Genomic DNA, 26,826 nt, shown 5'->3' with positions numbered 1-26,826 from the left:
ACTAAGATCCACCACACACACTACAGTGAATTACTTTAATACGCGGATAGCTTCAGTCTTGGACAGTCTTCAGTCTAAGATGGACATTCAATTTCCCCCCATACGTGGACCGATCCCGAAGATTGTGCTTTACCCGGCCGAGCAGCGGCGGAGGCAAAGGATGCTTTAAGCTCTAAGCCAAACTGCAAAAATAGGCTTAATATCTCAGGTCCAAATACAAATCGTATCAGCTATTCAGATGATAAAACTAAATATTACACTTTCACCCGCGTCGGCCATGTCTACGTTCCCACCGCCCTCTCTTTCTCGCGTTCCAAGCACTTCCGTATCTTTCCTTCTGCTCTCCCGTGGTGGCCGTCCCGTAAGCGTGCTGCCCGCCAAGACCGCGAGGCGGAAACAAATGCGAGCCGTCCATGCGGCCCCGATCACGCAAACTTAGAAGGTTTCACCGGATCAACGGCGAGGTTTCCCACGGAATTTGTGGGGAATCAATTTCATTTGGCCTGTGTTTTGTGTCACCGCTTGTAGTTTTCGAGCGACCTCAGAACCGTTACTGCACTGCGGGACGTCGACCAACGCGCGATCGCTTTGGCTACGGCGAAACAGTGTTTTCCCTCGGAGTGCGATGAGGTGCGCATTGGGCCGTGTTCTACAACAATACGTGGGCATTTATATCCCTCCCACTCCGACCCGTTGCCTCACCTTCCGAGGCTCAACATCGTTGAGGAGCGACTGGTCGCGCCTCGCCTTCCATTTATGTGCATACGGCGTTTGACGTACGGCCCTGGACAGTTTGCCATTAAAGGGCCCACATAGCTTCGCTGGTCATCCAGCTTCACAGAGTGAAATGGCACTGAATTTTAATGTTTCCCCATGCATATAAACAGTAGACAAGCACGTGCGATTACGACCTGTATGTTTTGATATTCTTCGCGTGTATGCCATGCATCAATTAACCAGCGTGTCTCGTTCCATAAAACAGCTTGCATTACAAAAATACTTTTTCAAATGAAATATATTTGAATGTATTTAATTACATTGGGAAATATTTCCTGTGTCACGTTTTGAACCTAACCCGCGATTGCGTTTGCTCCATATCTGCTCGTCGCGTTCGCACGGCGTCAGTTGGTGCCTGTGCAGTCGAGCATGTCTGCTGGTGCGGCCACGAGGGCAGCAACCAACGCACCATTTATATTGGGACCGATACTTCGGAAAGCGAGTTGCAAATTGCCGGCCCTTCAGGAAACTTAGTGCACGTGTACACGTCAATAGCTTTACGAAAAATTCAGGCTGGATGCGTGCAGCCAACTGTCAACGTCACCAACGATGTCTTCGCTTTGCGCTTACCGGTTTTGCTCAAGTAAATTCGAGCGACGAAGCCGCATGCCATCGTACCGCAGGTGAGTGAAACCATTCGAAAAGGCAAACGCACGTGTACCATGCGGCCTATCGGTGCCCCTCATAGCTCCTCGCTCACAACGTGACCAGGCACACGGCTCACTCATACAGCTGCGTCCAATAAACAGCTTCGCTGTAAAAGCAAGTCGCTATAGCAAGAAGAATGAAGCAATTGGAAGTGTGGCAGGAGAACTACGTGAGCACTGCACACATATACAAGAAGCAGCAAAAAAGGAGCACCAGCTTGATAACCTAACCCAAGGAATTGTTGCGAATCGGCAGATTAATGCGGTAGAACATCCCCGTGGAAGGAGGTACACACCAGAAATGAATACATTAACTTTGCATTATTACTCCTCCCGGGCCCGTAATTATATTGACATGTGTACTTGTTTATCTTTCATCAGGTGACCACATTTCACCGTCCAGTAAATGTTATCAGTCAGCGCAGGACGCGATAGCATGTATCCGAACTTTGCGGGATGTTATCGATGGTTCATCCGCGGTCTGTAGTCAACGAACCCTGTGTATTCTGATTTGCATGTATGGGCGACGCGAATTGTGTAGTGCTTTCCGGAAAACACGCGGGCACCACCAGCGATTTCTCTGGTATTTTTGTTGACTCATTTACAAAAGGCGACGCGCTTCACCAGCTCATCAGATATTCGATGATCGCCGACTGTGTTCGCCGCTTTCGTTGTAGTTTCATTGTCACTTGCTTCTGTGGGTACACGTTCGCCCAATAAAGGTTAGCTTCAACATTCACAGTTTTCCTACTGTGTTCTTAACCGTCACTACAACCTGACATCTGGTAGAGCTGCTCGTGCGTTCATGTACCGAACGAACCCGCAAAGCCGCAAACCAAGCCCGACACCCGAGGACACCACCAACGTAGACCCGGATAATCAAGCTATCCTCAGCCTTCGAAACTTAACCACCGAGCACGGACTTCCTCGCGAGAAGACCAGGAAGTGCAAGGCCACGACAGCAGCCACGATTACAGCTCCAGTTCCACCTAATCCGATCGTGTTGCACCAGCCCAGGGCACCACGGCCCTGCCGCGGGCGGTCACTTAAAGACCCGGAAACGTATGCTAGGATGACAAGCTGCGCCATGTTTACTTGTTCTTGGAAGGCGGCGCCAGGACGTGGTTCGAGAACCGTGAGTCCACCCTGACAACGTGCTACCTCTTCCGCGGCAACTTCTTCAACAATTTCACGAGTGTAGTCCGCAAAAAGGGGAATGAGGCGATACAGGAATGCCGTGCGCAGCTACCAAAGGAGAGCATTGCAACACACTCAAAAAAGATGGACCGCCCATTCCGCCACGCCGATACGGACATGTCTAAGGAAAATAATGTTCGCTGCCTTATGCGTGGTGTGAAGGAACAGCTTTTTGGCCCGCAACCTGCCGAAGACCGTAGCTGAGGTTTCGACAGAAGCATCGAAGATTAAGAAAACTCTGGAAATGCGTACCAGGCAATGAAACCGCCAAGCGCTTACGCCGCAGTGCGACATCTAAGCACTGGGCTCTGACGACCCCTAAGAGATCATCAGGGCCTATGTGCGCGAAGAACTGCGTAAGATCTTGCCTTCGTAGCAACCTCCAGTGGCCTCGGTCACTGATATGGTAGAGTGAGTGCAGCGATCAGTTGGAGTCCCTCAGGGTCAGCCGCAATCGCCGCAACCCCAGCCAGATTATGACAAACGCCGCCGTCACCCGTCGCCATGATGCCCGTCTGCGCCCCGCAGTTCCGTCGTCCACCGCCGCAGCTGCAGGCACGCCTGAACTGCGCAGCGTTCGAAGGAAGCCCGAAATTTGGCCCGCCCTCAACCATCGACCACTCTGCCATCACTGCGGAGAAGCGGCCCACGTCTACCGGCGGCGCCTATACCACGAAATAGGACTACGAGGGTTCGCAGTCAACGCTCCCAGCCCGCAGCAAGGTAAACGCCCTCGCGATATCGTCGACTACCGCGGCGCCACTCAGTGGAGCCCTCGACGGCCATCCCGTGCGCCGTCACCAGGCCGCTGCCTTTTGGCGCAGCACCAACCCTACGTTGGAACAGTCTGGGACTGGTTCGTCGGCTCATATCCGGAAACTAAAAGTAACAACCGATGGAGGTACGGATACTCTTCGTCAAAAATTCCCCACCGCCGACGAAGGTGCTGAAAAGACTATTTGCTGAAAGATGCTGCGAAGATGCTGAAAAGCGGCATCAAGGCGAAGCCTAGAACCAAAGAATACGCCGACAAAAGAAATCTTGACGAGCCGACGTTCCAGTCACACGTCAACACTACGCAGCCGTGATCCAACGTCAAGACCTAACTGCCACGAAAGACAAACAACCACGGACCTCGACGTGCTTCTCGATGGCCACGCAGTCACTGCCTTAGTCGACACAGGAGCTCGGGACACCGTGATTAGTGAGCCCATTGCGGCCTAATTGAAGGAAGTTAACACTGCAAGGAAAGGCGCTCAAATCCGGACAGCTGGAGGACACCTAACAAGACCGACCGCTGCACCGCAAGAATTACCGCTCATGACCGAACCTACCCGGTCACCTTCGTTATCTTCCGACAGTGTTCAGGAGACGTAATTCTCGGCATGGACTTCCTGAACTAACACAGCGCTATCACGGACCTGAAGTCGATAACTATAAGCCAAGATCATGTGAAACCGCCGGAGAGCTATCCCAGTCACCGCGCCTTGAGTGTGCTCGAAGATCAAGTAAGCATCCCGTTTCGCTCCAGCATTATTTCGGTCGGCCCCGAAACACCCGCAGATGTAGAAGGCGTCATCGAGGACGACCAGCGCCTACTGCTCGACCGTGAAATTAGCGTCGCAAGAGGGATCGCTTAACTGCACGGAGGGAAAGCGAAAGTGATGCTCACAAACTTCTGCCTTGAGTTCAAGCACATCAACACGGACATGACGATGGCACACTTGCAGGAAACTGTGGAAATGAGCAATGCGTTTGTCCTCTCGAATTCTGCCGCACCTACCTCGACGACCATAGTTCCTGGAGACGAAGGCGCTTTGTGGTTCTGCAGACGTTACTTGAACAAACGTGCCTCTACACGACACGTATCTGACATCATGAAGGCACACCACCCATGCGACGTTTTGTAATAGCTGAGAAAACAGAACCGAGCTGGGGATCAATTGCAACAGCATTCAGCAGCTTTACATGTATACTTTGTGAAGCGCATAAACATTGCACGATTGCTCATATCCTATACCATAATAAGTTTGGAAACGCACACTGTGCAAATGCATGCGTTTCCACAGATTGTTGTTTTCAGCAGGTGTGCAGAATATGCGAGGCAGACATTTCCATCCAAGCGTGTGTGAAGCTCTTCGTACATTTGCTAATTGGGGCAAACTGGAAGCTCATTGAAAGATCATTTCGGCACACATATTGTACGTGACATTCTTGTATGAACTCCTATATGGTTTCACAACCGGGACATGAGGAAAGGTGCACAAGTGCGTGCGGCTCATTGAGGAAATTTTTATCGTGAGGAGATGCCATAGTATTGGTGACCACATAGTGCGAAGAGGAGTATGGCACACTTTAAGAGCAAGCACCATTGGCCTCTGAAGGGGGCGATACTTAGTGATGTTCCCTCAGAATGGTGCATTTTGGCTTTCTCAATATAGACTAGTCCCCATTGAGGCACGCATACCTGTCTGTGGCGTAAACGCAAAAGTGAACTGTACTGGCGATTACCTGGTATATGCTGTGTCATGGTGCATGAAGCTGTACACTGCTAAATAATCGGGAGGCACTGATGTGCAGACAAAGAAGCGCGCATTCGCCACTCTAGGTACATATGACCACCGTCAGGCTGTGTCATGTGGCATGATGCTGTGCACTGCGAAATATTTGGGAGGCATTGATGTGCAGACAAATAAGCAAGCATTGGCCACTCAAAGTACTTATGACAACCGTCATGCAGTGACGAATGACCATTGCCTGTTAAGCCGGAAAATTGTGTGAAGCAATAGGGGTCAAAGCAGTTCCACATAGCTTCGTTAGGGCAACACCTGTGTTTCATTACAAGCACACCGCAACTTACAACTTATAAGCAACCTATACTTTCTCCAACGATGTGGAACCAGCAACTCCAGATCACGAACAAGTGCATTATCAGCGTGACATAGTACTCTTGACAGCAAAATAGCAAGTGTAAGGTTTTTTTGCGAAAGGAAACGCAAGCAAGACAACTGGCAATGTCCGTGCGCGGGATACAAGCCAAGGTTGGAAAACATATTTTAGTGTACAATTTATTTAGCCTCTCCACTAATGGTTTACTTCAGATAGAATTAAACAAATGCATTTGAAGTGCATTTTTTCATGCTTCCATGACGAACGCACTTTAACTCGCAACACAGGCAGAAACGCTGGGACCTAGCGCAGAGGACAAGTGTAGCCTGGCACAACACTAAACGTGGCTTATTGAGGAGTACCTGAAGCAGAACCCCCAGTGTTGAGCAAATGCAGTGCAGGCTGAAGCTGACACATGCGCTTTAAGTGTGAAAACGCGGTGCGGAATTCTTGTTGACGCAGCTGTTAATAGCCATACATTCAAAACATTGAATGGATGAATTGTTTGTAGGTGGTCTGATGATATTTGTGCTTGACAGGCCACCACCTATGATGCAACAGTTTGCCATCTGCTCCTTCTGCCTTTATCTCGCTTTCTCATATTTGTTGTTGCTTTTACTCGTTTCCTGCCTTGCATATCATTAGCTTAAAATGGCTAAATTACCGTAACTTCTAGTTTCTTCCTTTGTCAAGTTGTCAATTTGTCTGAATGAGCACTAAGTCTCCCATATATTTGTCTCGGTGATTGAGTGAGATCTTCACATCGGTTATTGACACGACAGCAAGTAGTTTGGCAAAGAACAAAAGGGTGGAGAAAAAGTCAAGGCTGCGGATCTGCGCCATACAGGCAACGTTTGCGTCCATGTGATAAGAAAAGGCGCAATGCATGTTACTGCAATCAACCCGCAAAAAAGAACCCGAGGAGTGCCCTTTTTTTTGCTCTTGCTTTCCCTGTCGTGCATTGCGCGACTAGCACGCAATGAGAACAGCAAGCAGTTTTCTCGGTTTCACCGACTTTAGCGGCAGGCAATTTTGAAGGCCATTCCAATGAAGAAAGCGACATTTCAGTTTCGCCTTGCATTGCTGACTAGTGATGAATAATAGTGTTGCTGAAATATTGCTGAAGATAGGGTACTGAAATATTCTTGAATATGCTCGTTTCTGAGAACTGCATCTTCATTTCGGAAAACTTGTATCTAATGTGTTTTCTTTTTTGTCTATTCAATATCTACATTTTTATCGTTCGCAAAATCTCTATTAGTGAGTGTTTTACTGTATTAGCACTAACAGATGTAATGTTTCTATATATGTATATATACAGTGCCTCCATCTTAACAGCTTCTTCGTGATTTTATTTTCTAATTAGGAAGATAGAAAGAAAGCAATGGAGCAGGGGTTCCGACAGATCATCATCCTAGACCTAAGGGATGCCTTCGGTGCCAAGAAAAAAAAACTGATTCCTCTGCTGGATGTGGTCGACAAAATGTTTGGGGCAAGGCGCCAGAAACGTACTATGGATGTCGGCACAATCGACTGTTTTTAAATGTAAGCGGGGCGCGGTATAGAAATTGCGAATTATGCCACTCGAACTCAGCAAAAGTTCGAAGTTCAGTCTGGGAGAACAAGAAAATAACATGAACTTGACCGTCATTTATGTAGCACTTCAAGAGAGCCCCTTTGAAAATTTTGCATTTGGCTGAGGCTGTACTTTGTTTTCATACTGTGTTCCAGAACATATGGATGATCTTCTAATAAATTTGTCTTGCTCAGATTTGCCTATGCTTGCAACACTGGAATTAAAGTTTTGATCCATGAGTACATCTGCAGTTAAGGAAATATGTAAAACTATTGCCTTCGTAAAATTTGTCCACTTGCCTTCTTTCACGATTACACCAGAAAACGGCACAAATTGTGGTAAATGTAAAAAGGCGTTCATTCCAAGTAGCATTCCCTAGGCCATATCCTTGGACGCAGGAACAGCCGCCACCGTAGCACAATAGGAGGTGCAACACACGCCTAGTGCAGAGGATGTAAACTTGGCTTCCAATGGTTTTCTCGCCCACTGTTATTACCTTATCATTTGTATAAATCAAGCAATAACTACAAATAATTTCCCTTATGTTTTTCTTCATATCTGTGGCATCGGAAGGCGACATATCAACCTCACATCTTGGCCCTTTTATTCCTTGCTAGTTTTAAATAAACATACTTAAGTGTACAATCTGATGTGCGCAGTCAGTTAGTATTTGTGTGAACATAATCACCCCATGTATTTGCAATAACACTGAATGATATGCCATATATAGCCGTTAGATGCTAACTAAATTTACATTTCAACTTACAAGAAAGCCCTTTCACTGAAAGTGGCTACGCAGCATTGAATTATTCCTGTTTACATATCCCGTGAAGCCATTATTTTCGTATAGGAATACATCATAAACATACGACATTCAAGGTAACAAATCATTGTTTTGGTTTCTATTGCAGCTATCCAAATAGTGTACATTGTTATACTGATTGCAAAGCCTCCACATGAACTGAAGGCGGAATGTTCGTTCCACTGGTGCGTTTATAAAAGCAGTGAAGTATTTTGCAAGAATGCATATGCTGCTTTTACTAATGGATAAGATGCTGAATCTTTCTCTCACGTTAGAGTATAACATAATAAAATGCTTGAATTTCTTCGAATTTATAACATAAGTGATACTTGCGAAACATTTTATAAATAAACCTCTTTTGGCCTTGTAAGAGGAATTTCGGGCTTTTCAAGAGGCCTTACTGAATTGATCATGCATTAAACTAAAGTTTCAATAATAATACGTAGGACACAAATCTAAGCTAAAGAGTATAAAATTGGGCGACTTCATTCAAGTTCTTTATGATGGCCATCGAAAAGGGATGAACACACCGAGAAAAGCAGGGAGAACAACAGCTGAACTTTATTCCTTGCTATCTGCAAGGAATAAATGCAAGAAACATGTCGACTGCATGCACAACCTCATGTAAGCCAAATTTGTCAAGAATACTGATTTCGCGTTCAAGCAGATTCATGGGAGGAACAAATGCAAAATTCATCTTGGGTTCTTTGGGTTATGCTTTGGGTTATGATCCTGATTATGACGTCTTTCAATGAGATTACAGCCACATAACCGACAATGCACTACCAAAGTGACAAAGGCGTGCTATTTAAAGCTTGTGTAGTGTAACCTGTTAATAAGACAGGCACCAGCCTAAACATCAAACGTTTTGCCGCAATATATCGGATTGTTGTGCACCATTCAACAGACACGGGGCTAAAACAGTTGCAATGCTTTGTAGAGAACAGATTTTTACCTGAGTGAATTGCCCTCTTTTTTCTGCAAAAGCACAAAACCTTCTAGTTCGGCCCAAGCTGAAAAACACGCATGCGGAAGATTTGCCTGTTGTTTTTTCAGCTCTGGGCATAGTCTAAAATGCCTGTGCCGCAGCACACACACACACACACACACACACACACACACACACACACACACACACACACACACACACACACACACACACACACACACACACACACACAAAAAGAAGGTAGCAGAGTGAGGGAGAAATCTGTGCTGTGTAAACCATGACAGTGGTTTTGTCACCGATGCCTATTGCTAGGTGCACACCGTTCCTGTGGAAAATGTACATTCGTCAAAGTGATGCCTGCCTTAATGAGAGATAGTGCCAACACAATATAAACTGCAGTTTCACATCCATAAGCGCATTGTCGCATGTGGTTTAAAGCCATTTTTGTAAAACAGTCATAATCAGGAACAAAAGTTAAAATGTATGTGACATCATCAAGACTCTCCACATAAAAAAATTGAGTTTTGCATTTATATTTCTTCTGTCAACCTAGTTGACTATGAAATCTGTCGTGACGATTGGGCTTATGTGGTAGTATGAGGTTGCATACATAGATAGGCTTTCTTTTTGTCAGAATAAAAACAGGAACAGCAAAACACAGGACAAGCGAGTAAAGCGCACAGGACAGAGCCCTGTCACAGCGCTCTGTCCTGAAGCTGAACAATTAACCAGCCCCATTGAACACATTTCTATTTTTTTTTTCAGATTGCCGTAAAGTGTCAGTTTTTAAAGTGGTAATGGCAGTGTATAGCATACTCTGTGATAATCCCTAATGCATTCAACTGATAGTAAGTCCAGTCAGTATTTTTGTCATTTTTGCAAATGATAATTTCATTTGTGCTTAATTTTCTTAAATAAGTTGTATTTGTATTGTGGCCATTCTTAGAAGGTGATTTTGTAGATGTATTCATCGAGAGGGATTAGGAAGCATACATAAATTTGCCTGTTGAAATCTTGTGATGGGAAAATGCTGTCATTCCCCTTTACGCAGAGTATAGAGGCGCCTTGTACACCATGCCTGAACTTCATCGGAAAAAGCACAGAAGAAGCGGACGATTTATTTCCTTCAATCGACAAGTACCGATTGCTTTGCATCATGGACATAGAAAGATTGACGGCCGTCATGGATGGATATTGGATTTCTGACATAAGATATGACAAGACAGCGTATAGCTTGTGCTGTGTTTTCGAGAAGCTTTTTGCTGATGTCGATGTATCCAGACCAAAGTGCGCTGCAGATCATTTCATTGCTCTTCACGAAGGAGATTTCAGTGCGCGTGTATAAGGCTGCGCTAAAGCAACATGGCCTCTGTTGCAAGATAAACATTGTTGTTTTCAAGCCAAAGTGTCTTACTAGGGTTTTTTCGTGGCTTGCAAGTTCAGCCTATGCCACTGTCCGAATGCCTACTCCGAAGGCACTTTCCGTTTATTTATATCGTTGTGTATTTGTTAATTTTATAACGGAGAGAAATAAATAATTGCCTCCTTTTTGAGGGTGACCTACCTGATCTTTGCACATCTATGCATGCATTCGAAACAAACACTTTCATTTGTTCATTCCACATAGAACAATTCTGTTTGCATGCAGTTAGTATTGCAGTCACAAGCTATCTGACGACCGTCATCAAAGAATTGAACATTCTCATGTGATATCTGCACCGTTATGTCGGTTGTGCGTAAATGCATAGTTATTTTATGCCTGATTCACGCATACACAACCTTTATGAATAGGTGAAATGCTGCATAATTGACTCTTACGTAAAAAGGGTGTTATGTTCATAAAAACAACATCGATCAACCTGGCGGCAATTCTGCCAGGACACCTATTTGGTGGAAAGGATGTAACTCTGGCGTAACACCCACTGGTAAAAAGGGTGTACTTCCAACTGAACCTTTCATGCGAGTGCATTAGTATTCTAAAACACCCTTCTCTAGTGGTGTAAGGGAGTGAGTTAAAGACACTAAGACACCCTTAAGGGTAAAATTTTTCCTTAGTGCGTGTGTTGTACGCGCGAATGAAAGCGTGCGAGGGTGAGCCGGCCCATGCGGATGCTTGGGCTCAGTGGCGCGTGCGAGGAAGGCGGGCCGGAAGCGCGCCCTGTCCTGTCGCGCGCTAGGTAGGCGAGGAGGCGAGGAGGGGGCGTTTTGCGGCGGCTGCAGCTTACGGTGCGGCCGTGCGAGCACATATCTTGAACGCAATGTGCGACGAGGCCCGAGCGCACCGCGCGGGGCTCATCTTCAAAGCGATCTGCCATATTTGCAGAGTGCGCGTAGTGCCGGTACCGTCGTATGCGCTGTGCGTTTGATGTTTGGTTCGCGATGAAGCGAGAGAGCCACGGAAGTCAATCCGATGGCTGCTGCTGCGGTTCTTACAGCGAGATTTCATCGAGTGAAATGTGTACATCGAGCGGACAAGGTAGACTTGTAAGTGCATGATGTAACATTACATAGGTTCTGCAAAGCAAACGAACGTAGCAGTGAACCCGCGTGAGGACACGCCGTATGTGAAGTGCCTTTCTTTCCCGCTCCTTTCACAGCAAACGGCCGCGATGGAACGCATTGCCGGCTCGTTGGAGCGACTCGGCGACCTCATGGGGCGGCAAGAAAGCCGACTACAACTGCTGCAGGAGCAGTTGGCCCCACTTTCAACGCTTGCTGCGGCAGTGACAGTGTTCCTGCGGCAACACAACCTGCCGCAGCAGAGCCAGGCGCCGCAGCCTCAATAATTCTTTTTCCCCTTTCATTCCTCCTGTGTCAGCAGGACCTGACACAGGAGGCCATTTATTTATTACGCATAATTATTACTAGTCAATCACAGTACTTTGTTATGTATTTATTCATTGCATTTTGTTTCTTTTCGTTTTGTGTTCCATGTTCCTCGTCCATTGCTTGCGTGTTCGTACGTTGATGTATCACATCGAATAGGCCTGTACTGTTTCTATTGTTGGAAACATACGTTAGTGTTGGTTCTTTATTATAAAGTGCTTGGATGAGCCTTTTCGCTGCACAACAGCGGTGTGTGTACACAGCCGTGCAACATATAAAACCGATGATGCCCTGACCAAAGACTAATGCACTTGTCGGAATGTTGGCTTCCGCTTTCAACATATGTGTACTGGAAAACGATGAGGCAACTTGCCAAAATGTTGCCTCCTGTGATCACCTTGTTCTCATTATGCTCATTGAATTGAATGTCCATGTCTCGCGCTCACCCCGTTGTTGTCATGTTAGTGTGACAGCATTACGAGATTTCCGTATAAGGGTATGCAGATTCGTAATGAATTGTAAATGCACAGACACGGGCCATATTCGCAGCAAAGAGGGTCTGCGATGTGTCATGCCATGTAACGCTTTGTTTATTGCGTGCGCACAATTTTTGTGCAGGCACAGCAGTGGAAAAGTTTCGTGCTGCACGATCATGTCTTTCATACCGTGCGTAACACTTACTGTGTTTGTTTTTTCAATGTACACACTGCTCAATGACATTGCATTACTGCACAACAACAGCGTGTTATTGCCCAACGGTCGGTATGACTATGCAATGTTTGTATCGCTGATAGACGTTGTTCTGCAGTGCGCCGCAGAAATGCAATTATTTCTTTATGAATGGAATCAGTTTTCGCCTTACATGCGCGCGTGTGTGTAGCATATGCGCGGGACGCTTTGGAGTACTTCGTTGTACATTGTGATTATTTCGTGAAGTTTGCATCCATTCGCGCACACTATTACACACTGTACGTACCGGTTTTAACCCTTGCATTTGTTATTGCCCCTATGCATCAATGCAAACCACGGTGCCTATATTTGTGCAGCAATGAACATGTATGCACACATATTCACATGTCGCATGAGCTAGTAATTTTGCTTTGGCAGCATTTTGAAGTGAGACGTTCGCTTACCACATAAGTGCACAGATGCATGCAAGCAGTTGGGGTGGCAGGATAAAAGCAGCATAATGCCACCTTGATTGGCCCCACCTCCCCGTAAACAGCCCGGCGAGGTGGGAGCAGTCATACATCATCTCTGTGCGTTTCGCATGACCGGTGGACGTTTCATGTCGCATTAAGGACGTGTTTGCGTCTTGTTTTGCAATGACCGACAAACATTAAAGGTTCGTTATCTGTCCTGCTTGAACAGCTGTATCCCGTTGCATGCACGTATTCAGGGAGCGCCATGTCCATGTGTGTTTACATGAAGCTGCACCACCTCTGAACATGTTGACGATCGCTCTCCGTTAACACAGACTAATGAGGTTTTATTGCCAATGTCATGCATCTTAACCATTCTTGTGTCCCGTTCGCATAACACATAACATAATGAAACGTTAACCTTGTGTGATCCGTATGCATCGACACTGTACTGTCTTGCAATGAACGGATGGTGGTCTGCGTTGCCATGCAACTGTAACTGCATATCAGATGAACTGATGTCAATTACTGTGTGCATATCTCTGAACTTTTTCAAGGCAGGTTTATTGTGGCTAAATGTGTAAAGAATTTGTGCAATTGGGTTTATTTAGTTTTGTGAGGCATTTCTTCCACAGCCTAGTTTGTGAGTTAGTGTTCGTGCTGCAATCATTCACAAAGCGTTCCATGTATGCACAAGTGCGTCTAACTTCACGGAGACTATGCGAGGCATGTTTCGGGATTATTGTGGCTGCATTGCGAACGCAGTTCTTATGATACAGTGTGCATACACATCGATGTGGTATACTTTTTCTTCGTTCGAAATATGCCTTATTGGTCGATCATTTGAAGTAATGCATATAGATGCAGCGTGCTTACTATGACAAAGTAATTGCCGACAACTCATGACACGATTTGATTAAGCATTTGTACTCGAGCCAAACATGGTCTCAAAGGAGATGCTGCAAGCACAACTTACATCATTTGAACACTTCAGCACATGACTGCCAGCGGCAGGCAAGGGTGACTTATTGTGGTCCTGTAGGTATCGGCACAACGAGTAGCAGTTCTACGTATGCGCGCATGCACAGGCCATAATAAAGAAGCAATAACGCAAAAGCCGCACCACAAACAGACAACACTTGCCACACGTACGAGTATAAGGGCAGAACACACGGCACTCCAGCAAACAGGGCAGACAACACAAAAAAAGTCAGAAAAATACAATGTCTTAGCATTATCCTGAAATTGACACTGCTGAACAGTGCATCGACCCTCAGCTCACCTGCGTAGCCTTTACCACACGACAGATAGAATTGTGCGCCACTGTTGGAAGCGTACCAAAAGAGAAATGCCACAGTCCCAAGCAAAATATACGTGAACACGGAGAGGTACTGCACGTGTAATATCGAATTATATCAAGGTGAAAGTGACATTCTGCGAGACAATACGTAACATAGCCGGTACGAAATGCAATGCGGCCATTCGGAATGTGCGAGCCCCATTAATGACAAAGGTGTTTCGAGAAATGCGGAATCCTGAGCACTGGCGAAAATGCGAAGTGTGTTACGCTGCTGAACGCTTGTAAACGGAAGGCATGTACCTGGGTCAATATTTAACATTCCGCATCATTGCCACTCGAACGTGCCGAATGATGTGCGACTGTTTACAGATTGTGCTGTAACTGCAGTCTGTAGCTGCGACACCAAAGGAATGCCTTTCGGTTTTTCGTGTGCTGGGTAAGCTAGGTATTTGACAATACTTACACCTATAGCAGCAGACAGCTGCGTGCTTATGAAAACTATGTATGCATGCGTCAATTCCTTGGTTGCCCAGTTATCAAGGAAAAGGCGGACACTGCTCAGAAATGGAAGTGTACAGAGTTTGACGCAGAAAACGAAACGCCATGCAGTCCTCCTCACCGTGGCCACATGCCACAGCGACTTGGAAATTGTTACCTTCCTGAATGGAGCGAAGTCTCGCTTAGAAGGTTCGGACAGAAGTGTGTGTCATTGCACTGACGTGGCATTTCTGGCTAAAAGGAAAATCACAGTGAGTGGTCAGGCCCTGCCAGAACCCCCTGATTTCCTCTGGCGTCTGCAAGTCATCGCGAGTAACCACCCATGGAACCTGATGCAAGAGATTGCAAAGGAACTCCAGGTGGCACAGTCGACTGCCAGGCTCGCTGTGCACAGCATGCGGTACCATTTATATGTGATGACGAGGGGGCAACATACGTCCGGTAAGACTCGGGAGGGTCACCTACTCGGCTGTGTTTCAAGCGATTGCTGATCAAGCTGGAGAGCCCCGAGGAGCGTCAAATGTTACGGTATTTATTTTCCGATGAAAATAACTTTGAGCACGACCGAAAACTTTGCTGTCGTAATGGCAGGTCGCTTTGTGCAAGTTCCGATGAGTTAGCTGCAGTGTTCTACACGAAATTTCCATCGTCAGCAACGATGGTAACATCATGCCGGCACGCTGATTTGCAGAAGGTGTCCGCGTTATTGCTGCCGCGTAGGCAGAAGTGTTCGTCACTGCAACGCCCTGGACAGAGACTGTTTCTAGAGGAAAATGTTACGACGGTCAGCAACACTAACCCCTCGCTCACACCGTCTGCATTACACAGGAGTGGTTCGCTGACAGCTTCGACGACCCTGTCATTCCCAACTTGAGACCTCCTACCTCTCCACATTTAAATCCACTCGACTAGTACGTCTGGGGCGGCATTGCGAGAGACGCCAAGAAACAGCCAAATAATATGAAACACTCGCTGAAGACTGCCATAGTTGCGTAAATGGGAACATTTGTAATGGCGCCTTAACCCCTTCACGCTGCCTTTTCCGCAGTTGAATGTGTCGTTGCTGAGGACGGTGAATCCATTGAACAATTGTGGGAATAAAGCATTACGGAAGTATTGCCCACAGTTTGGTTACAAAATCTGTGTTTTGCTATATATGCTCTTCTGTGCATGAAGACAACACTGCGCTCTCAAATACCTCGCGAACCCGGTACATATACATGCTGTGGTAAATGTTGCATACTTCAAGACGTGCATGCGCACAAGGGTGGGACAAATGGGAAAAATAGTACGTTTTCAGAGTATAACGATCACTTATGTTGTTAGGTACTGCTCATAAAATTGGCAAATCATGAAGACTGCAATAATGTGCATCACGTGCGTGCAGCAAATGTGAATTTGTAGAGCATGCAACACTACAACAGAGTATTTGTACATTGCTTGTAATTGGTGTTGTCCGATCTGACAGACTGAAAATGGATAACAAAGTGTTGTGGCCATTTCTTATGCACGTGTTCATCGTGCGCAGCTCATTATCGTCACATGCGCTTCTTACCCCCGTAGTCACAAACCAAACTTAACTTATCGCGATAAGGCCACTTATGAAAGGACGAGAAAAGTATAAGGAAAGAACAAGGTGCGTTTCGAAAACGCACCTTAACGCGCCATAAGTGTGCCTTATGAAAGGCACCCTTCACTCGTTAAGTGTTTTACCTGGGAGCGAGGCTAGAGAATGTTTCGCTACGAAATATATACTTTGACGACGTTTAAACTGCTTTTATTTCAATAAAGCACTAATGGCATGCACAGAAACATCTGAACATAAATAACGTATAAATGCTTGATGAAACGTGATCAAACGCTCGCCGTTTTTGGTGAGTCCGCCATTTACGCCTGGCCACGTTGGTGTAACCCACTGGACGCAGCGCGCATTTTTGTACCGTCTTCTCGAGATTGGTTTTGTCCGCGTTGTGTTTGTATTTCCTTCGTCCGTCTTGTTTTGCATTGTTATTACTTCCTTCGCTTTTTCTTGCGTATTTATAATTAGTTGTATATTATTTTACTCATTTTTTCATCAATTTAGTCGTTTAAATAGTTGTGGTATTATCTTTTTTTGGTAAACCGCGTTCAGAATGTAGCGGCGCAAAAATTAACTTTACGAACGAGGAGCGCACCACCCTGATGGATCTGATGGAGAGGCACAGCGATGTGCTTGAGGGTAAGAGGACTGATGCGGTGTCCATCCACGCGAAGAAACAGACGTGGGAGAAGTTGGCCGACGAATTTAACAGTCGCCACAACGTGCGGCCACGAACGTCCAAGCAATTAAAAAAGTGCTGGGACAACCTAAAAGAAAAGTGGCGCCGTGCCAAAGCCGAAGACACGCGTGAGATATTCAAGACAGGTGAGCATTATTCCTCATGTGCCGAAATTTCTCCATCTTGCTTCTATATATATTTGAAGAAAGCACGGGAAGCCATCGCTACAGCTGATTTCTAGCCCACTCTGCAACAGCTTGTGCGCGTGCATGCGGAATAGTGGCGAGGACATAATAAATTCATCGCCAAAAATAACGTTGCAGTGAACTTGGTTGATCGTAACATGCAGGCAAACAAAGGATGTGCCTACGCACGTTTCTTTTCCGCGTCACAATTGCACGACCGGCAAATTTGCTCATGTTTTGGTTTCTTGAAGGCGTCGTTTGCTACCTCAGAGGACGTCTTGCTATGAAAGAAACACTACCTTATTTGTTTGCAAAGCGTGCAAATGCAGTCCTCGGCCGAACGCCATCAACTAGCTTTGTGTGTAGGCTTGTCGTGTGCTGTAATGAGATACCAGGGGCAAGGAAAACTTGGGCACAGTTGCAGTTCATTAGCATATGCCCGGTGCTATGTGCGTGTGAGCACGGCGACCTGTGTCTGTATTTCCTGTGTGCTCAGCTAGCAGGGCTCCAAAATGGCTTAAGGCAGCTAGATCATGATGTGTGTATATGTTTCTGCCAGTGTTTTCGAAGCAGTGGAACTGAAGAGGTATGATTGAATTTTTAGTGATCGCCAAATTTTGCTAACGCTGACATTTGCTTTTCAAAGGTGGAGGCGCCCCGGCGGGAAGCCATATGAATGATGAATTGCTCAGGGTCGGTGCGGTGGCAACTCACATGTCCACACGCCTTGCCAACCCACTTGACAGCGACTGTACTGAACCTGGCACAAAGCCGACGCCAGCTGTGGCAGCACTGCTGGCTTCGTCACAGCCGGGACGAATCACTGATGCAGATGGTGAGTATGAGTTAATGTGCAATATTATGTCTGGAATAATTATTTAGGAAACTAGATTCGCTAATACAGAAAGGCACCAAATGAGGCATTGCAGGTGGCTAATGAACAACTCATTCTGTATTACGCCTTTGACACAGCAGTATTGCAAGAGACTAATCTATTTTTTAACGTCAGAGTGCTGACATTACCTTTGCGCATCATGGTGCGCTGTGCCCTTGTTGAACTGCACGGTGGGTGGCTGGTGTTACTGCCGAAATCTGAAATACACTTATGGAGATTTCCCAAACTTTCTAATTGCCCTCAGAAGCAAGGGTGCACCGAAGAAGTCTTTCAGTTTTTGGCGACCAGAAACAAAACTTCTCGCGGTCTCATGTGGTACACACTGATCCAGCAGAAAGGATGTTGAGGATGATCTCGCCGTTCCTTCTGTCGAAATCTCTCACAAGCTGTTTCAGTAGGATGCGAGCAAACCAAGAACATGCAGGGAACCAAACGGGCTCTGCTAATTAAAGACACAACAGGAATGGAGAACCCTCAACAGGAAATAAGAGATAAACTTAAGAACTTCGAACCAACTGAGTTCGGACTCATGGATGTTGAGGTCAAGAACAATTAAGACGGAGTTGCAGTAGTTGCAGCTAAAGTCGCGGATCTCAAGAACCTAGAGACAGGCCTTAAGACTAACCAAGAGACGTGTCATTTTTCTACTAGAATTTCCGAAGGTCTCTCTCCCGAAGTAAAGATTGTTGGCGTGGACCTCGCAGCCAATGAAAAGGAGATTCAAGAGAGAATCATCCAACAAAACAACCTTATCGGAAACGAGGAGGAGGTCAAAGTAGTGTGGGTAACAAAAAAAGAGTCATGAAAACCTGTCACCTTAAGAATAAACAACCGAGAACTTGCAAATAAAATGGTGAAAAGAGGTCACGTAAACATTGTTTGGACTTGCTGCAGGGTTACGAGAACGTTCTCGTCTCAAAATGTTCGAGATGTGCCCGTTTTGGGCACATAGAGAAGCAGTGCAGATCCAGAGAGGTAAGGTGCACAGAATGTGGTGGAGCCCACTCCTACAGCGAATGCTAGGCAGCGAGTAAATCCTGCCCTGTATGCAAGGAAAAGGGTTTCAACTATAAGAAATATTCCAGGTGGGATGCAACATGCCTGGCTTTTGATGAAGCCTATGAGTCTCAGAGGATACGAACGGGTTTTGTGTCACAGTAACTACTCAAGGCCTCTGAATGAATGAATGTGTGGTTTTTATTGGCGCAAGGGCCAGGTATGGCCAAAGAGCGCCATGCAAGTGTTAGTGATTTCGCAGTGGAGTTATGAATTCTGTGAAGTTGATGTCACGTGGCTGTAAAGGGGCCTAAAATATAGTCACTGTAAAGTGTGTAAAATGTACGTGTAATAAAATTATGGCGATGGCAAATGACGTGTACTATGTGCATTAAGGTGCATTGCAATATAATGATACGATATATAAAAAATGCATAGGTTTCTAAAATTAACTAGAGCACCATGGCCTCGTTAGAGCCCTTGAGACACAAGGGCCTGGAGGCATGTGCTATATAAAACAGCTATCACAGCGGCATCCTCTGGAGAGAGGATGCGCTACGAATTTATTGGGCTCACTCAAGGCCTCTTTCATTATACTTGTGTATTCTTTAAAAAAAAATCTTTGTACTTATTAACCATCAAAAGTGTGTACTGAGTCATTAAACATAATTCAGATAAATCACGCTATATCAATAAAAGCTACAACTCAATTAAATAATTTAGACTTATCTTCAACAGGATATATCAGTTGTTCAGAAACCCTATGCATTAAATAATAAAATAATAGGTTACCCAATAAAGTCGAAAATAGTAAGTCACTCAGTCCTCCCAAAAACAGCCATCATAACCCATAACGAAAAAATCCCTATTTTCCCCATTACTAACTACACAATATATAACAGCTATAAGAATTTAATGGCAAGACGAATTCGTCAACATAATTAATTGTTACGTCTCCCCAAAAGATAACATTGAACCCTATTTGTTAGAGATAGAGGAAATTTTAAAATAAAAAGTAAAGAGAACATAACAATTCTAGGAGACTTTAATTCTAAAAAAAACATAGTATGGGGAGGCCTAACTTCTGAACCAAGAGGAGAGAAACTTTTGAATTCATTGTCAGAAACGATCTGAATATACTAACAACGAAAATTCACTCCCTACTTTTGAAAGTAAAAATGGGAAAAGTTGGATTGACTTATCTATTATTAATAAAACCATGGCAAACAAAATACAAAAATGGGAGGTTCTGGAAGAAAACTCTCTTAGCGACCATAGGTTTATATCAATAACAGCTTTTACTAAACATACTGAACCAATAAAACGCCTGAGAAGGGAGAATATCAGGTACTAGAAAAACTCAAACGAGTCACATGGTTCCAAGAAATAGTAGAAGAGCATATAGTCAATCCTACACAGATAGAAATCATAATAAACACTTTCGATTCAAAAATCGAAAATTTAGTAAAGAAATATACCAAAACAATAAAACCAAGAAATTCAATAGCAAAACCATGGTGGAACATAGAATTAGAAATAGAAAGGAAAAAAGTAAGAGCATTAAGAAGAAGGTATCAAAAAGCAAATGAGGACAACAAAGAACGTTTTAAACAAGTATATCTAGCAGCATTACAGGAGTACAACAATAACATAACGAAAGCAAAGGACTCATCTTGGAAAGAATTGTGTTATACTGTGAAAAACAAAAACATATTTACTCTTCCATACAATTAGCAACAAAGAAAATTAAGAACCCTGTGATAATTTCTGTTATTGAAAAAGGTAATAGTCTACAAACAGAAACTGAAGAATCTGTCGAATATCTACTAGGAAAATTGTACAACTTTGAGGAAAGTAACAACAAAACACCTGTTAATCCAACTATTTCAGATAAAATAGAAAACCATGAATTTTTACCTTTTACTACTATAGGAGTGCACAATATAATGCAAAATCTTGAAAAAGGAATAGCCCCAGGACCTGATAATTTAAGAAGCTCATTTATTCAAACACTTTATTATTCACAGAAACATTCTTTTATAAAAATTTTCAACAGTTGTAATAAATTAGGTTACTTTCCAAAACGATGGAAATCTTCCAAGATCATTTTAATACCTTAAAAACAAGAAATCGGATAAACCAGAAGAAACTTTTCGCCCTATTGCAATTAATTCAATACTAGGAAAAGTCTTAGAAAAATTGATTAACAATAGAATTTATCATTTCTTAGTGGTAAATGATCTACTACCACTAAATCAATATGGATTCAAACATGGAACATCCGCAATTAATGCACAAGATAATATAAAATATGTCACAAACAAAGCAAAGCTTGATAAATTGCCGTCCCTAATAATTTCCTTGGACATGAAAATGCATTCGCGAACATTAATAAAGAAACAATCATAAGGATTATGAAGAAGCAACAAATACCTACATATCTTATTACAATCATAGCGAACATTTTGACAGAAAGAATCATAATGTATAAGTCTTCTACAGTTAACTTTAACAAAACACTTGAAAGTGGTTCTCCTCAAGGATCACCCCTCACTACGACATTATGGTATCTTACTATTTCAGAACTTTTAAATACAAAAATGCCAAATAATGTCACCATACGAGCATTTGCAGACGACGTCACCTTAGCAGTCAAAGGCACTAGTAGAGCACACTTAGAAAGAATAGGCAATGAAACATTACAGAAACTCTATCAATGGGCTAACTATTATAAAATAAGTTTTGATCCTCAGAAATGCGAATCCATGGTTCTACGAAATATATACAAAGGTAAACCACCAAAACTACAATTAGGCAATGATATAATAAAGAATAAAGATGAATTAAAAATTCTAGGTGTGATTTTTGACAAAGGACTAACCTTTATACTACATCTGAAAGAGGTTAAAAACAAAATTACTCAAGTGACAGCCAAAATATCTCAATTTAGTAAAATAAATTGGGGAATGAAACCTAATCAATTAAGACAAATCTATATAAGAGGCATAGAGAGAATGATTGTTTATGGCTTTCAAGTATGGCACAAACAACATACCCACATTATAAGGAAACTAACATCTATACAGAAAATATCTTTAATAAAAATATGCAAGAGTTTCAGCATACTGTCAAACATGGCTCTTAAAGTCATATGTAACGTCACCCCTATACACTTAACAATAGAAAAGGAAAACGCTTTGTATGACATATTCCACAAAGATAGCAATTTCAAATGTAAAGAAAACTCTTTCAACAAATCAAATACAGCTGACAAAATGGAGTTATGGCACACACCACCTGCTGAAAGAGTCGCACTAGACTACAGAACTGAATCAATCAAGGCAGATTACAATATATATACGGACGGTACAAAAGATGGTGAAAAAACTGGCGCAGCATTTATAGTTATTACAAAACAGAATTCACGAACAAAAATAATTTTCTTTTCCAGAATACTGTAGTAACTTTGAAGCAAAGGCTACGGCTATATTATATATTTATATATCAAATCAGAAAGAGCGTAATCATTTCCAAATTTTAATTGACAGTCTGTCTACATTACGAGGTCTAAAGTGTCCGTATAATAAAAACCCATTCGTAAATAAAATAAAAAGACGAGATAACAGATAAAAAAGCTACCTCCATATCATGAAATTACATTAACATACATAAAAGGACACTCAGGAATAGTAGGTAATGAAATTGCAGATGAGCTGGCAAAAGCAGCATGGAAATACGGCGTACAAATAGCATTACCAATGACAAAATCCTTCCTTAAAAACTTATCTAAACAACGCACAGAAAATTGGAATAATTATTGGAAGAACGCTAATAAAACATATGCAGCAGAATGGATTGAAGACGTTGCAAACATACCTGCACATTTTCCATTAAGCTACTACACTACACAAGCTGTCTCGAGCCATGGAAGATTCCCATATTATTTTTTGAGATTTAATATCAGAGAAAGAAATAAATGTAAATGTGGTTCTGTTGCAAAAAAAATTTCATCACTATATATCAACATGTACCGAAACTAATGAAGAAAGAAAAGAGCTGAACAAAATTCTGAAGACTAACAAATTACCTACCAAACGGGACATTATTAGTAATCCTGCAGCATTAAAAGTAATTGAGAAAATTACAAGTAAAATTAACGATCACGTGTATACACACAATATACAGCCATTGCACAAAAAAATCAAGGAATAAATAAAATAATCACTAAAAGTACCTATAAATAAGTAATCAAATATTTAAACACATTTACTCAAAAGAAGATTAACCACATCTTTCTAATACTCTAATGATACGAACCCTAATAACTTCAATCAACCTCCCAGTTTTGATGAAAATAATTTTAATTAAGAATATCGCAAGTAAATCCAGCAAAAAGAAAATAATTGAGGAAAATCATTAACAAAGGCATTTTTAAATGTCAGTAAATAATAGTAAAGAAATTCGCACAAACATTTTAATAACAAAAGAACAAGATGCTATTAACTTAAACGATCTCACCATACAACAAAATATTGAAGAGGTCATTCATCTTGAGTGATCAAAAAAAATTAAATTAATAAATTAGGTGACAAAAACTACAGAAAAATTCTTTTCAATTTTTCATTAGAAGTGAACGCGCCAGCTACCAAAAACTAGACAAAATCCAAACAATCTCCTTAAAAATGTATTCTAACCATTATTCCGTCAATTAATCCCATTATCGTCTGCTAGACAGCCATCATATAACAAAATTTTATAAGTTATTCATCAATATATATATATATATATATATATATATATATATATATATATATATATATATATATATCCCGACGATCCCGACGTAGGCCCCGACGAGTTTATCAAGTTACTCAACGAACGAAATAAGGGGCTTGAGCTCAATCTTGAGCAGTGTAAGGTCCGCGTGGCGTTTCGCGAACGGGCGGGCACGTGCGCGTACGTGGCGGAAGTGGACCCGGAGGGCTTCCGAAGGATCACGTCGAGACCGCGCCTGTCGGTCGGCTGGACGTCGGTTCGCGTGAGAGAGGACCTGCACGTCCCGACGTGCACCTATTGGGCGTCATACGGCCACGGGCGCATGACGTGCCCGCACCAGAAGGACCCGGCCAAAGCGACTTGCATGAAGTGCGGTGGAAACCATCTGGCCGTCACCTGCAAGGTGAAGATGGGCGACGTCGCCGTGTGCTGTTCGGAGTGCGGCAGGGCGGGCCGCAGTGACGGGAACCACCCCACCGGTTTTCCTGGCTGCCCGGTCCTCGCGGAAAGGGTGGCCCGTCTCCGAGCGCGCACAAATTACGGCGCACCCCAGTGACGAGAGCGCTGAGGGTTGGGGGGGTGTGCGCGGGGCGACGCGGCGGCGGACTGGCGAGCGTCGCGGACGCACCCGCCGAGTGTCGACTCGTCATCGCCGGAAACGACGGTTTTCATGCAACTGAACCTAGACTATACGAAGCGAGCGCTGGCGGTTGCGACGCGTCGAATGCAAGAACACGGCATATCAATAGCCGCTATTAACGACCCGCCTTGTACCAGGAAAATGAGGCCGCAACTGCCGCCGGACTTCCCCTACTTCGGGGTTGAAGAGGAGCCGCTGAGTGCAGTCTTCGTCCGTCGTGCGCGCTTCGACGTCTTCCCGGCGTACGTCTCCCGGCGGGTGGTCGCGGTGCGCTGTACCACAGCACAGCGCGAGTGGTTCCTCGTCGCGGCGTACGCACCGCCGCATTGCTCCATCGAGCCAACCCTCGACGAAATTTCGGCGTGTCTGGACAACCACAAAACGCCACAGATCCTGATCATGGGCGACTTCAACGCAAAGCACGCCATGTGGGGCCCGCGCGCCAATGACAACCGCGGTTCTCGCGTGATTGAGTTCGCAGCGGCGCGAGAGTTGATCATATTGAATGACGCGGCGTACCCCCCCCCCCCCCCCCCCACCTACTGCAACATCTACACGGCGAGCTGGATCGACTTGACGCTGGCGACCCCCGCGCTCGTCCGTCGAGGGTACCGGTGGAGCGTGTCGTCGGACGTCACCTTTTCCGAGCACCGTGCCATCGATCTCGTGCTGCACAGCGCCAGCGAGCGAGGGAGACGCTTGACAAAGTGCGGCCGGATCAACTTCGTTGCCGAACTGCGAGACCTCCGCTGGTTCGCGCGGGCTAGCGGAGCGAACATCGGCTCGCCGCAGGCGCTCGAGGCGACGATTAATAAGATGTATGAGGTCATCGATAACACGCGTCGCAAGCATCTCAGACCGGTACTCCCTCACAGGCCGGGAAAGAGTTGGTGGACGCCGGACCTGCAGATCGAAAAGAAACGAACGCGGGCCTTGCGACGCCGTTTCCAAAGGTGTCAGGACGACGCGTTGCGGCCGTTCCATCGCCAACGTTACTGCAAGGCGCTTGCCAAGTTCCGTCGGAGGATTGAAAACGCGAAGGCGTCGGAGGCGCGCGAGCGGTGTGCCGAGTGCAGCCGCAAGTCGCTGTTTTCGGCACCATTTCGGGCGGCCTTCGGCAGGGAAAAAGGACGACCGCCTTTGCCGCCGTTGACAACACCGGACGGCGGCCGGACGGAAAGCGTCCTACAGTCGGCCGCACTGCTCTTAAATGTCCTAATAGCCAAAGATGACGCCCGCACGGACCTGCCAGAACACAAAGAGTTACGGGAGTAGAGCGCGCGGCCCTGCGAATCACGTGTGCGAGACCGTTCATTCACCGCCGGAGAGCTGGCGGCGACGCTCGCCAAGCTTGTAAACAGCTCGGCCCCAGGTCCGGACGGACTGACGACTGACGTTGTGGTCGCTCTCTGCACGTACCACCGGCGCTTCTTATTAAACATTTTTAATACAGCACTCACCCTGGGCTACTTCCCCAAGGCGTGGCGGAAAGGCAGGGGCATTTTCATTGCAAAACCCGGCAAATCCCTAGACTCGCCGCAGGCTTACCGGCCCATCTGCATGACCTCAATCCTTGGAAAGGTGCTGGAGCGCTTGTTGTATGGCCGACTGTATTACTTCCTACTCAAGGGGAATTACGTCCACCAAAACCAATTCGGCTTCGTGCACGGTAAGAGTGCAGTCCAGGCACTCTCATCTCTATGCCACTACATCAACGATCACAGAGCGCGGGGCACGCCGGTCACGTTGATCTCCCTGGATTTCCAGGGAGCATTCGACAGCGTTTGGCACCCCCTTGTTTTAAATTATTTTAAGGAGCGCCAGTGCCCCTGCAACCTGGTAGACTTCCTGCGGACTTTCCTCGACGACCGCACGGTCGAATTCCATTGCCACTCGGGCGTCGTTATGACGGAAGCGACATTAGGCAGCCCCCAGGGGTCGCCTCTGCCCCCCCTGCTTTGGAATGTTGTCATTGACGGCCTGCTGCGCTTGCAAATGCCGGAGGGAGTCCGCATTCAGGCGTACGCCGACGACACGGTGGTTCTGATCCCGGGGAAAAATCGCCTCGACACCATGGCGAGAGCCACGGCCGCCCTGACTAAAATAAAGGCGTGGACCACCACCACCAAGGTCCGTCTTAACCACGACAAAACTGAATGCGTCCTTTTTTCATTCGGCAGGGGGGGCATGGAAAAAAGTAAACCGACAATCAAGATTGATGACAGCAAGAAGGGCCTATCATTCAAAAACTCCGTCAAAATTCTCGGGGTCATGATCGACCAAAGGCTCTCGTTCTTCGACCACGCGGAACATTTACAACGAAAGGCCGAGACGCTCGCCATGAAGTCCATCACCTTCGTCCGCATGCACGCGACCCTCGACGCCAAGACCCGTCGGCAACTCTATCGCCAGGTTCTGCTGCCGGCCATCGCGTATGCTTCGCCCGTGTGGTGGAATGCACAACCTGACTGTC

At 45.2% G+C, this 26,826-nt stretch overlaps 1 protein-coding gene across 1 annotated transcript; it reads left to right on the top strand.

Annotated features, from left to right (window-relative positions):
- The first annotated feature begins 24,494 nt into the window (after nucleotides 1-24,494).
- On the top strand, nucleotides 24,495-25,628 carry LOC142563427 (uncharacterized). Its single transcript, XM_075673982.1, has one exon. The coding sequence runs from the start codon at nucleotides 24,495-24,497 to the stop codon at nucleotides 25,626-25,628; it is 1,134 nt and encodes a 377-aa protein (XP_075530097.1).
- The last annotated feature ends 1,198 nt before the right edge of the window (nucleotides 25,629-26,826 follow it).

Source organism: Dermacentor variabilis, chromosome 11 (genome assembly GCF_050947875.1).
Source record: "Dermacentor variabilis isolate Ectoservices chromosome 11, ASM5094787v1, whole genome shotgun sequence".
NCBI classification, from domain to species: Eukaryota; Metazoa; Arthropoda; class Arachnida; order Ixodida; family Ixodidae; genus Dermacentor; species Dermacentor variabilis.
The sequence above is the reverse complement of the archived record's forward strand: the minus strand, read 5'-3'. Positions and strand labels throughout refer to the sequence as shown.